General features: G+C 56.2%; 2 protein-coding genes across 4 annotated transcripts in view; both read right to left on the bottom strand.

The window, feature by feature from the left end:
* Nucleotides 1-3706, bottom strand: part of MAZ (MYC associated zinc finger protein) — a 5042-nt gene extending 1336 nt beyond the window's left edge. Inside the window, exons 1-5 of one of the 3 annotated variants that reach the window (XM_007452743.1) lie at nt 3703-3706; nt 3134-3348; nt 2194-3050; nt 1721-1784; nt 1273-1444 (exon numbers count right to left, since the gene is read on the bottom strand). In XM_007452743.1, coding sequence (XP_007452805.1) covers nt 1273-1444; nt 1721-1784; nt 2194-3050; nt 3134-3325 — 1285 coding nt within the window. In that variant the 5' untranslated portion in view covers nt 3326-3348; nt 3703-3706. Of the gene's footprint in view, nt 1-243; nt 469-1272; nt 1445-1720; nt 1785-2193; nt 3051-3133; nt 3349-3702 lie in introns of those variants that run through there. The other 2 variants (XM_007452742.1, XM_007452744.1) reach the window with 2 other exon arrangements.
* A 1103-nt stretch (nt 3707-4809) lies between these two features.
* KIF22 (kinesin family member 22) overlaps nt 4810-12041 on the bottom strand; it is a 14681-nt gene continuing 7449 nt past the window's right edge. The window contains exons 3-14 of the mRNA XM_007452741.1: nt 10926-11053; nt 10681-10835; nt 10245-10454; nt 9934-10164; nt 9645-9798; nt 9383-9518; nt 7320-7488; nt 6635-6803; nt 6187-6254; nt 5189-5401; nt 5036-5095; nt 4810-4945 (exon numbers count right to left, since the gene is read on the bottom strand). Coding sequence (XP_007452803.1) covers nt 4898-4945; nt 5036-5095; nt 5189-5401; nt 6187-6254; nt 6635-6803; nt 7320-7488; nt 9383-9518; nt 9645-9798; nt 9934-10164; nt 10245-10454; nt 10681-10835; nt 10926-11053 — 1741 coding nt within the window. The 3' untranslated portion in view covers nt 4810-4897. The remainder of the gene's footprint in view (nt 4946-5035; nt 5096-5188; nt 5402-6186; nt 6255-6634; nt 6804-7319; nt 7489-9382; nt 9519-9644; nt 9799-9933; nt 10165-10244; nt 10455-10680; nt 10836-10925; nt 11054-12041) is intronic.

The following is a 12041-nucleotide window of genomic DNA, read 5'->3' as shown; positions in this document are numbered from 1 at the left end:
GCCTCTTTCCCAGACAACCTCCCGTGGGACACAGCCGTTGCTCACTTCCTGTTTGGTCCCCAGAGATTTTGGCCCACATCCTTACCCAGTTCTCCTGAAAGGCCCTCCCTGTCCCCAGAAGTCTCCCTAACTTGGGTGATAGATGGGCATCCCTGGCCTTCCTAAGATCCCCTATTGGGCCCTTTGAGCCCCCTTGTCCCACACGCCCCATCCCACCCCCCCCAGCCATGCCCCACGCCTTGCCTGGTGGGTGCGGGGGTCCCCCTCAGCAGGTGGGCTGTGGCTGGGGGGCGTCTCCCGGGACAGGGGGGGCGGCCCCCCCCAGATGGGTCTGCATGTGGCCGGCCAGCTGGGCAGGGGTCTTGCAGTGCACGCTGCACAGCTTGCACAGGATGCGGTCAGCCCGCGGGGCCTGGAGCCCATGGTCCTTCACCGCGTGGATGCGCAGGTATGCTGCCGTGGTGAAGCCTATGGGGGGGGTGGATTGGGATGGGGGGGTGGGGGTCAGCCAGGCGGAGACCCCAGAGACGGGGTTGTTCTCCTAGGCTGGGGACACCCTCCTCAGATGGCCCTGTCCTCCTCCCACCATATCCTGGGGCCAACTACTCTGCTGGGGCTGGTGGGGCATAGCTCCTCCCTGAGCTTGAGAACTGGTTGAGTGGTGTTGGCTTTTGGGCCTTGGTATCCACAGAACCCATCCTCTGTGGCTGGGGGATCTCTCCTGGGGTGACCGGACACTGATTCCTAGCCACTTGAAGAGTTGACCCTCAGCAGAGACGGCTGTGTCCCCTCCCTCCAGTGCCCCATGTAGTCTCAGACCGGTTACTCAGTGAAGAAGTGAATTTGTTTAAAAGCAGCTTTCTCTACTACTGAGGCAGGGCGAGTACTTGTTAAATCCCTGCCATTGTACTCCACCTGCCCCAGGAGCTGAAGACAAGAACTTGTGGCTGCACAGCTGAAACCTTGCCTTCTGACCCTTGGGAACTGGCTCTCTTGACCACTCCTTCCCCAAAGCAGTTGTGTCCCCCTCCCATCTCCCCACACACACCCAGAAGTGGACTCTTTCTGGTGGATCATCTCCTCAAGCCATGACCTCTTCGAACTTAGTGATGATGTTTAGTCATCCCAATGTTGCTTCATTTGCTTTCTAAAGGGCTCTAGATGCCACGAGCTCTTGGCTACAGCACCTTTAACCCACATCTGTGGAAGGGCCTCTGGTTTTGTCCCCACCCTTTGTCCCCCACCCCACCCCCGGCACCTCTCAGCGTGTACCTTTGTTGCAGAGCTCACAGACATGGTGAGGGCCCTGGCTGTGCACCTTCATGTGGTCCGAAATATAAGCCGAGCTCAACATCTTGCCACACACATGACATGGCACCTTCTCCTCGTGTCGTACTGTGTGGGCCCGCAGCCGATCCTTCGTAGCAAAAGCTGCCTCACATTTCTGGGGAGGGGGGAGGGGCGTGGGGGGTGTCAGGAGAGTTAAAGCTTCGGGGAGTAGGGAGAGGGGAACAAGAGGTTAAAGGAATCAGAGCCTTGGGGATCTTTGATCTGTAGGAAATGGGAGTGAGATGATGAGGCCTTGAAGAAGGGATGAAAAAATGGGAGTGAAAAAGCAAAAAGAAGAGAGAGAAAAAGGGGGTCTGAGAGGCTGAACTCAGACAACTACAATGAGGATCAAAATCATGAAAACCAGGACAGGAGGAGGCGGGCTTCCTACCTCACATTTGAAGGGCCGTTCTGTTGAGTGCACTTGTCTGACGTGACTGTTGAGGTGATCCGGCCTGGGGATACGTTGGGGTTGGGGTTAGGGCCCTGGTGTGTGGAGGTGTCCCCGAGTCTGCCTAACACTGTACAGCAGGCCTTTCCCTGGGTCCCTACATTTTCTCCCAAGCCCGGGGTTTCAGAGTCCTGGTAAGGCAGGAAATCCCTCCTCTGGTGCAGGGCTGCCTCGGCCTCCTCCCACTCGAGGCCGTCCTACAACCCAAGAACCCACCTCCTTTGCTAAGCACCACCCCCCGCTCCCGGGTAACCAGGAGAGGCTTTCCGCTCTCCTCCCTGGGAGTGGCTCCCTGTCCCCATTCTCAGAAACCTCCCTCCCTCCCTCCCCACCAGCCAAGGCCAGGCCACCTCCATCGCCGACCGTCCCTCCCTCCCCACCCGCCTAGTGGGCGGCCGAAGCCCCGTGCACACCGGGAGAAGCTCTTGCCACAGTGGGAGCAGTTGTAGGGCTTGTGCACAGCGCCGTCATGTGAGCGCACGTGGTAGCTCATGCGGTCCTTGCGCTTGAAGCGCTGCTGGCACACGGGGCACTGGTAGGGCTTCTCGTCCGAGTGCGACAGCTTGTGTCGGTTCAGGTGGTAGACGTCGCGGAAAGCCTTGCCGCACATCTCGCAGGCGTGGTTCTTCCGGATGCGCTTTCCCGAGGCGGTCGTGGTCACCACGCCACCGGCGGCCACTGCAGCCGCTCCGCCGCCGGCACCCGCTTCTCCCCCTCCCCCGCCGGCTCCGCTCAGCTGGGGCACGCTCAGGAGGCTCAGGGGCACCATGGTGGGCATCTTCATAGCACCCGAAGGGACCCGGCCGGCTTTGGCTCCCGTGTGGATGGCCTCGTGCCTCCGGAGGTTGTAGCCGTTTTTGAACTCCTTGGCGCACAGGGCACAGATGTAGGGCCCCTTGCTCTTTGTCTTCTTCTCCAAGGCAGATGCGACCGGGGCCACGGCGACCGTCGAGGTTGGGGCAACGACGGCGGTGGCCGCGGCTGCGGCGATGGTGGCGGCAGAGACAGGGGGCGCGGCCTCAGCGGCGGGCGCCGACACCGGAGGGGGCGGCGGAGGGGGCGGCGGGGGCTGCTTCAGAGCCGCTGTGTCCACAGTGGAGGCGGCGGCCGGGGCCGGGGGCGCAGCAGCAACGGCGGCGGCGGCGGCAGCGGCGGCGGCCGCGGCTGCGGCGGCGGCGGACTCCGGGGCGGCGGCAAGAACCGGGAGCAAGTCCACCTGGAGGGGCTCGGCCGCCGGGGCCTGGGGCGTGGGTGGGGGCGCCGGCGCGGCCTGCGAAAACAAGGCGCCGTGTGGGCCGCGGCCGCGGGTCGGCGCCCTCCCAGCCCGGCCCGCCACGGCCGGCCCCTACTCACCTGGAATGGACTCTGGGCGCAGCCCTGGGAGGCAAAGAAGCGGGACTGGAGCTCAGCCCCGACCTGCAGGGGGTTCTGGGCGTGACCCTGAGGTGGCGGGAAGGAGTTCATGAGGCCGCCCACCCCCCGGGAGTCCAGGCCCAGCACGGGGAAGGGGGGGGCCAGCAGCGTGCAAGGGAACACGGGGAACATGGCCTCGGCCACGGCGGGGGAGCCTGCGCGTCCGGAGCCTGTGCTCCGCAACGGGAGAGGCCACAGCAGTGAGAGGCCTGCGTACCGCAAAAAAAATAAAAAATAAAAAATAAATGTGAAGGTCCTAAGACCCCCAGCCCACTCCCCACGCCTCTCACCTGTGAAGGCGACTGGGTGCCCCTGCAGGGGACTGTTGTCAAGTTAGTCCATGCCCATGAGCACTCATTGCTCTTGGGGCTTGTGGCCAGCATCTGAAGGACTGAGAAGTCTTCATGATGTGCGCAGGATTGTGTTGGATGCCTGTGGTCTGGGCCCTGGAAGTGTGGTGGCTCCAGCCTTCCAGCACCTCGGCTCCCCACCAGGGTGCTTGCTAGGACCAGGCTCAGCTATTTAGGAGGCTTGGGAGACCCGTGGGTTGCTTCTTCAGGGCCGGGGGACAGCAGCAGGACTGGGCATGGGAGGTGGGGGCATCCCAGCCCAGCATGTCACTGACCTGGCTTCTCCCCACACAGCCCAGAACACGCGGAGCCAGAGGTCCAGGTGGTGCCGGGGTCCGGCCAGATCATCTTCCTGCCCTTCACCTGCATTGGCTACACCGCCACCAACCAGGACTTCATCCAGCGCCTGAGCACGCTCATCCGGCAGGCCATCGAGCGGCAGCTACCTGCTTGGATCGAGGCTGCCAACCAGCGAGAGGAGGGCCAGGGCGAGCAGGGCGAGGATGATGAGGAGGAGGAGGAGGGTGTTACTGAGAACCGCTACTTTGAAATGGGGCCCCCGGATGTGGAGGAGGAGGGTGAGCCAGGAGAGGAAGAGGAGGAGGAGGAGGAGGAGGGTGGGGGGAGCGGAGCACACTGCGCGCGGGGAGGGAGGGAGGGCGGGGGGCGCGAGGACACACAAGAGGCTGGAGCGGGCGCGAGCGCGAGCGCGCGCGAGGCCAGCGGGAGGGGGGAGGTACGAGAGGGACTCTGGCGGGAGGAGGGACGGGGGAGCCACCCAGCAGCTGGAGTCGCCCTAAGCGCGAGACCCCTGAGGCGGCCGCTGATTGGCTGACGATGGCGCAGGTGGTGGGCGCGCGGGAGACGGGGCGGCTTCTCTTTCCCCCCTCAAAGATTCCACCCCCCCGCCTCCCTCCACCAGCGGCCGTTATTTCGCGCGCACGCGCACAAGCTCTCTGTCGTTGCCGAGCGGGAGAGTAGGGGAGCGCGCGCCGGGGGTACGGATGGGGCGGGACTAAACTCTAAGCGCGCGCCCGCCTAACGGTTGTCGTCGTCGTCCTCGGACTCTCGCGGTAGCTTTTTGTGTCCTCTCGGCCACCGTCCCTTCCCCCTCCCACTCCAGCGGTTTATTTACAATCCTGCGCTGAGACGTGTTTTCCCAAAGATGGCGCCCAAAGAAGTTAACCCGCAAAGCTTGTGGCCCATCCCAAGAGCAATTATACCCCGGCCCCGCCCTCGCAGTCCCAAGAATCAGGCTGAAGCAACGGAGTGAAAACTGTATTTACAGGACAAGCAATTACACAAGGATTTAAAAAGAAAAAAAAAAAGGCAGAGTGAGGAGGACAGCCGGCAGTCAGGAGGGCCCACAGCGCTGGCCCGCGGCAAGACCCAGGATGTTCGCCTGCAACACAGGAGGGAAAGGGAGAGCAGCGTTAGGGCCGGGCAGGGCACAGGCTAGAGGGAGGAGGGGGCCCGAGTCTCGTGAGCTCACCTTCAGGAACGACTCCATCTGTTTCCCGGATATGCCCTCGACGCGTTCCAGGTCCTCCACCTGGCAGGACAGCAGCGATGGGGAAAGGGTCTAGGGAATGCCAGGCTCCCCCAACCCAGCTCCATTCCGGGGCTGTCCTCCCTGGGCCATTACCTGGCTGAAGGGCCCGTGGAGCTCTCTCCAGCCCACGATGAGCTGAGCCTTCTTTTGGCCAATGCGCTGCAGGCTGCGCAGATCCCGGGCTGACCCTTCATTCAGCAGATCTAATATTTTTTGGCGCCCATGGGCCAGTAGCTCCGGGCTGATCTGTAGCTCCCAGCAGTCCTCACCCTTCTCCTCCAGCTCTGAGGCATCCAGGGACTCCAGCTATGAGGCAGGAGGAGGTGAGTGACAGAAACAGCAGTAACAGCAGTGGTTTACTGCCGGGTGCTGTTCACCACTCTGGACTCCTCTGCCAAGGATAGGAACCTAACAGCATCTACCTCCCTGCCCTCCCCAGCCTTTCTTTTCCCTCCTGTCCAGTGTCTGTCCCAAAACCCTTCCCTCTGGTCACTCTCTGGGTTGATTCTCATTTTATCCGACTTGTGAAAGAGTAGAATAGTGTTGCTGTGAAGATCAAATGAGTTAATGAATGTAAAACACATAGTAAGCTCTTAAATCTGGTTCCTCATTTCTAAAAGGAAAGAATAAGCTCTTTCACCCCTAGGAAAGCACATAGAAGGTACTCAACAAGTGACACACTCCCGATGTCATCTCAGTTTTTAGGTAGGTCTTTCAGTGTTGTTTCATTTCTTGACTGTTTAGGCTGTTTGCCTAAATGGGCTCTGAAGTTTGTAGAGGGCAGGACCCAGGCTGCACACTGTACCTAGTAAGTAGCTACTGACTGAGAGTAAGAGCCATCACGAAGAAAGGAAAGTAACAGGTGATGGACACCCAGCCCACTAAGTACATTCATATTACTGCGTTTCATCCTAAATGCCCTGTGAGACATCACTGCATTCAGAGGGTAAGCAACTTGGAAGAGTTGTAAATAGCTGATAAGTGTTCTGACAGGCTATGTTACTCTTTGGCCCGTACTCTTCCCACTAGAGCTCTCTACCCCTTACTTCTCCTGGGTTCTAGGTGTAGCCTAAGCCTTCGGCTACTCTCACCTTTCTCTTCCGGCCTTTCTTCTTCAAGATATGGATCTCGGCATTTGGGTATGCTGCCTGCTCCTGAACTGAAAGCAAGCATTGTGAGCTGGAATCACAGCAGAGGCCACCTTTCAGCCCCCCAGTAGCCACTTGGTTCTTCCATTACTGATTCCCCAGTTCCCCTCCAGCCTGAGTTAATCTTCTTTTGTTCTGTTTCCACACGACCTTTCTTATACCTGTATTTGAAACTAATCTCAGTTGGTCTTGCATGATAATCAGTCATGCACTGGTCAGTCTACCCCATGGTACTAAATGCCCGAGAGCAGTGCACCCAGCTCTTACTTCACATCCTCCTCCCCCTTCCCATGGTGGGAGGACATGAGTGACATGAGGACAGCTGCTCCAAACACCTTCCTTCTAAGATCTCTGTTATCTGGGCCCTCCTGGCCGCCAGAGCCAAACTTACTCAGTTGTAGGGGCATCACCACAGCCTTTTTGAGGGGCTTAGCCACTGTGACTGTGCGGCGGGCAAGGGGTCGGAGCATTGTGGGAGAGTAGTTCTCTTTCTCCTTTGGGTCTGCAGCCTCCTGGGCCAGCACCTTGGCTTCCAGTTCTTTTTGCTTCATCTTAAGCCTCTGTTAGAAAGGATCAGGGAGAGATATGACCCAGAACCAACTTTAGGGCAGTAGATTAGGACAGTGAGTGTGCAGGGCTCTGAGGCCTTAAAAGGGCAGGGTGAGGACCAACAGGAAAAATTACCAGGAGACAACTGGAGCCCAATGTAATTAAGGGCTTTCTAATGATCAGGGCTGTCCAGAGGTGGAACAAGCTTCCTTGTGAAATACTGAAGGGAAGTTCAAGCAGAGAGGCCTCCCTTAATATGAACTGAGTTTTAGGAAATGGCAATGTCTTGCATTTGTACTTTTACCTGGAATTTTTTTTTCTCTCACCTCCTCACATCTGACCTCAATTATTTTTCAAAGTTCAGCCATGTTAAGGACATTCAAGCAGAAGCTGGAGAACTGAGGGATTCCAGTGTTGGGTGAAAATTGGATGCTGGTCCAGCCTTTCAGTGTCCTTCCCTATCTGAAGATCCTCAGGCTGCTTCTCAAGGCCAGTAGGAATCCCAGCCCCAACCCCCCAACACTTACCTCAATTTCCAGATCCTTCGCCTCCACTGTCTTCATAAGCACCATCCGCTCTCGCCTCGGGGTGCTCAGCAGAGGGGTCCCCTGGCTCCCCTGGGAGCCCAGCAGACGGTCCAAGCTTAGAAGGCGCTCCACCATAGCTGGGTCCATGCTATTTAGCTTCTGTAGGGGGCTGAGCAGACAAAGAGGTTACTCCCCACTTACCTCTTCTCTCATCACCCTCTCCAGCCACAGATTCCCCTCATCCTGCCTTAACTTGGTGTTTCTGTGGTTCCAGAACCCTGGTGTTAACTTGCTAGGCAACCCTGAACAAGTCATCAAGACTCTCTGGGTGCTGTGCCTTCCTCAGGCGAAGGGGGATTGATCTCTACCTGCCCAAGTAACTTCTCAGGGATGCCAGGAGATCAGATGAGAAGAAGCATTTAATGAACACCTGAGTGGCAGGTATTCATGGGGTCTAAGACACCACCCTGCCCTGAAGGCACTCACTGTCTAACAAAGTAAGAGACCCTGATAAAGTGATAGCAAGGGCCAGGTGCCTGTCCATTTGGAGGGGTAGTCGGTGAAAGATTCACAGAGGAGGTCATCTTCAGCAGGGCTCTGAAAACCACTGAAGACCTGAAATGCCAAGCCTTTCTCCTGTGAGCAGTAGGAAAGGCCCATTCAAAGAGTCCTGACTTAATCTGAATATGATAATGTCTAACATTTGTTCCTTTTGGCTGGAATTTTCCCCCTCACACCTGATCTCAATTATCATTCAAAGTCAGTTTGATGCCCCCTTTCCCACGATGCCAGCTTGACTGTGTATCTTCTTTCCTACACTGTGAACTAGCTCCTGGAGGACAGAGACTGTCCTGTTCTTTGTGTATAAGTGCCTAGAAGAGCAGGATCAGAAAATACGGGTGAACACAGAAGTCATTTCTTCTTTCCCGGCTCTTGCAGAACAAGAGGATCCTCCTTCCTTATTGTGCTTTGTACTATCGACCTTGCATCATATACTGATGTTCCCATCTTGCTTCCTCTACTGAAACTTGAGCTCCCTGAGGTCAGGGTCTGTCTAGGTCTGATGTGCCCCATTCTCTGAGATTACCCAAGGTGCCTATCTGACAGAGACCTTGCCTGTTTCACACATAATACAGATGTATGATGGGTGTGTATGTTTCTCTGAGTCTGTACCATAGGAGAGGGGACTGCTGACAAATGGCTTAAGAAGGACAAGATTGAGAGATGGGGTTCCAAGTGAACACAAGCACCAAGCACCTTTTTAATGCCATCCTTCCTTAACTACAATAGTCCCCTGGGGCAGACTGTACACTAATCCTTGGCCGCCTCAGGTCACATCTAGTCTTAGGACTTATAGAGTTTAGAGAAGCTTTATTTGGGCTAGGGGTAGAAAAAGGACAAAGTTCAAACTGCAGCTGGTTCCTTGAAGGGCTGGGTGGCCAGACACAGAAAGCAAGACCACTAAACAGGGGTGACCTGAATATTAGTGCATACTGGGTCATGAGGTGGGGCTATCAGAACCAGGGAGGGAGGCCACACACCTCCCTGGTTTAGAGAGGCTTTGTTTGGATTGAGGGTAGAAGCAGGGCAAAGTTAGGACAGCAACTGACTCCATGGAAAGTCACAGAAAGGTTGGACTCTAACATACAGACTGAGTCTCAATGAGACATCTCTCTTCATCTCTTATCCCCTTTGCTTTGCTCTTACCCTTGGGACCTGAAAGACCGGGTCCTCATTACTCCTTGAACCAGAAGCAAAAGTACTCATCCTTGAAACATCGGTGCCAAAATGTGAGATTTTGCTGACTGCCTAAAGGGGTTGGAAAACAGAAAGGCGGGGCTAGGAGCTCAAGGGGGAGCCTCCTTGTGGCCCCCAGCTGCAGCATCAAGGCTGGGGGCTGATCTTAGCACTTCAGTGAATTCAGTAGAGGATTTTGGGTGAATCCAGTGGAAGAACAAGTTTACAGCTCAAGGATCTGACAGGCTAAACCCAATGCTACTCTGCACCCAACCCAGACACAACAGGAAAGGGAATATGCCCAAGACCCCTCCCTCTCTGCTCACCTGAGTTTCTGGGAGGCAGAAGATGGAGCTGCTGGGGGTTCAGGACTCCCAGTCTCCTCTTCCTCAGGGCCTCGGGCTCTCTTTGCTTCTGATGGGCCTAGCAGTTCTTTCTTAGACAGTTTAATAGGTGCCAAGACTAGGGGAAGATGGCAGGGTAGGGGAAAAAGGGGGTGTCAACTTCTATGCTGATGCTTGGTGGACTCAGCAAACTCCCCAGCTGTCCAGACTGGGCCTTTCCACTCCTACCAACCCCAGTCCTCACCATGAAGCTGTAAGCTCTCATTGGTAAAAGGCCGATTGATCACCTCCTTGGACCTGGCTGCAAAGTTGAGTGCAGAGACTGTGTCTAGGTAGAAGCGTCTCTCAGGGGCAATGTTGGCGATCAGGATGCTGTGGGCCGAGCCACCCAGAGAGTCCTGAGGGACGGGGATGGGGCAGGGTGGGTGGGTCAGAAGCCCCACCTTCCCCTTCCCTGACTGCTGTTCCCCAACACCCCTGCAGGCCTGAGAACCCCTTCTCCAGCTCCTTTTACCCGAGATGGGAGGCCTGACCTGCAACAGGCGAGTAAGCTTGCTGTCCCGGTAGGGCACCCGAGGGAGGCCCTGGTTCAGCGCATCGACCACCTTGCCCAGTACAAAGAGGGAGGTGTTGATGGCTCCACTCTCCTTCAGCCGCAGGCCCTTGTTGCCTGTGCGCCGGTTGTCCTCTGAGCCAGCCAAGTCAATCAGGTAGAGTTTTCCCTCCCGCTGGCGAAATGGGGCCAAACGTTCCCGCTGATCCACCTGGGGGTAAGAGCAAGGGCTCCAGTTTAGCTCAGGTTCCAGGGGCTTCCCTGGTCCTCACCCCTGTCAGTGGGCCTCACCTTAACCAGGAGCACAGCGTGACTGCGGGAGGAGCGCTGGTTGAGCCTGGTGGCTCCTACTGTCCGATTTCGACTGGCTGGCAGGAAATGCCGCTCAAAATCAGCAAAGCTAGTGATGGGCTTCTGCGTGAGGCCCGGAATCAGGATGTTTCCTCGGCAGTCTTCTCGGATCACCAGGTCTCCTGATGAAGGTTCCAAGAGGTCTAATACCTGTTTGAGCAGTGGGAGGTAGGGCCAATCCTCCAGTTACAGGCTGCTTACTTCCTGGCTATCGGGCTCCTTTTCTCTGCTGATTCTCAGAGCTGTGCCATCCACTACCCCAACCTCTGTCTTTCCAGGTCTTATGCCTTCTTGCTAGAGCAGAGCTTCATGTTCCAGAACTGGGTCTGATTTTGACCCTTTGTCTCTTCCCTCCCTGATAAGAAAGGGGCCTCACCTTTTCCTGGTAGATCTCTAAATAGGACATAGTGACAGAGAGGGCCCATGGTCGGCCCTCAGCGCTCTCCTCCCTTGTGAGCTGTAGGAGGTCCATGAGAGCCCGGGGAATCACCCCAGGTTGCTCTGGGCTGCCCAGCATTGTGTGCGTCTTCCCTGGAAAAGGAGTGGAAAGAGCTGTGAGAATTTCTTCCCCACTCCCGAGTCCTTTCTGACCCGTAGCTGTTCTGTATCTGGCTTCCTCACCTGCTCCTGTGGGCCCATAGGCAAGCACACTGGCATTCTGCCCTTCCAACAGATGCCTTAGGATGGGCTGCACTGATCCTGCGTAGATGTCCTGCTGAGAGCTCCTCTCCCCATAGAAAGCATCAAACCTGCAGGCAGGAAGAAAGGAGGGGATTAGTGGAGGGTTCCATTCTCGCCCAGACCAAGAGGATAAAACCGGTCTCAGATTTAAGAGTCTCTATCCTTTTTCTTGCACAAAGACCTAAGAAAGCACCCACTGAACACCGTTCCATCCCAGTCTCTGTATTGGCGTAGAAACACAGAGATGAATTTGATGTCCCTGCTCTTGGGAGTTCTGCAGCCTGGTGGAATAGATAAATACCCATACTTTGCTGCAATTCAGGAAACGAAGATGAGAACGCACTAGGAGGAGTAGCACTCTGCCTGGGGAAGGAGGATTTTGCCAGAGAAGAGAAAGATACTGTATCAAAAATAGCACACAAACAAGACATGGTATGAAAGGGCAGGGTATATCACAGGATATACAGAAAGTAGTATTTGTACACAGTAATGGAGTAAAGAGAGGATGCTGCTTATGGCTAGATGAGACTCAACACACCTGTAGTCCGTTCACTGCACTCTAGCGGAGAAGCTGTGGCTAAGGCCGCAGCAGGGATTAGTATACGTGGAGTGTAGCATGTGTTAGGGGGAATAAGGCTGGAAAGAAACTGAAGCCAAATTGTCAAGGGCCGAGAACAGGGTTGGCAAACTTCTTCCATAAAAAGCCAGATAGTAAATATTTGGGGCTGTGTGGACCACATGGTTCCTTTCACAACTACTCAACTCTGCCACTGCAGTCCGGCAGAAAACAGCCACAGATAATATGTAAATAAACGAGTGTGGTTGTGTTCCAATAAAGCTTTATTTACAAAAAGATTCTCGGCAGGGCTTCCCTGGTGGCGCAGTGGTTGACAGTCCGCCTGCCGATGCAGGGGACATGGGTTCGTGCCCCGGGAGGATCCCACATGCTGCGGAGTGGCTGGGCCCGTGAGCCATGGTCGCTGAGCCTGTGCGTCCGGAGCCTGTGCTCCACAACGGGAGAGGCCACAACAGTGAGAGGCCGCGTACAGCAAAAAA

This window comes from Lipotes vexillifer, unplaced genomic scaffold, assembly GCF_000442215.2.
Source record: "Lipotes vexillifer unplaced genomic scaffold, Lipotes_vexillifer_v1.1 scaffold426, whole genome shotgun sequence".
Lineage (NCBI taxonomy): Eukaryota > Metazoa > Chordata > Mammalia > Artiodactyla > Lipotidae > Lipotes > Lipotes vexillifer.
Note: the sequence above shows the minus strand (reverse complement) of the source record. Positions and strands in the feature narration are given on the sequence as shown.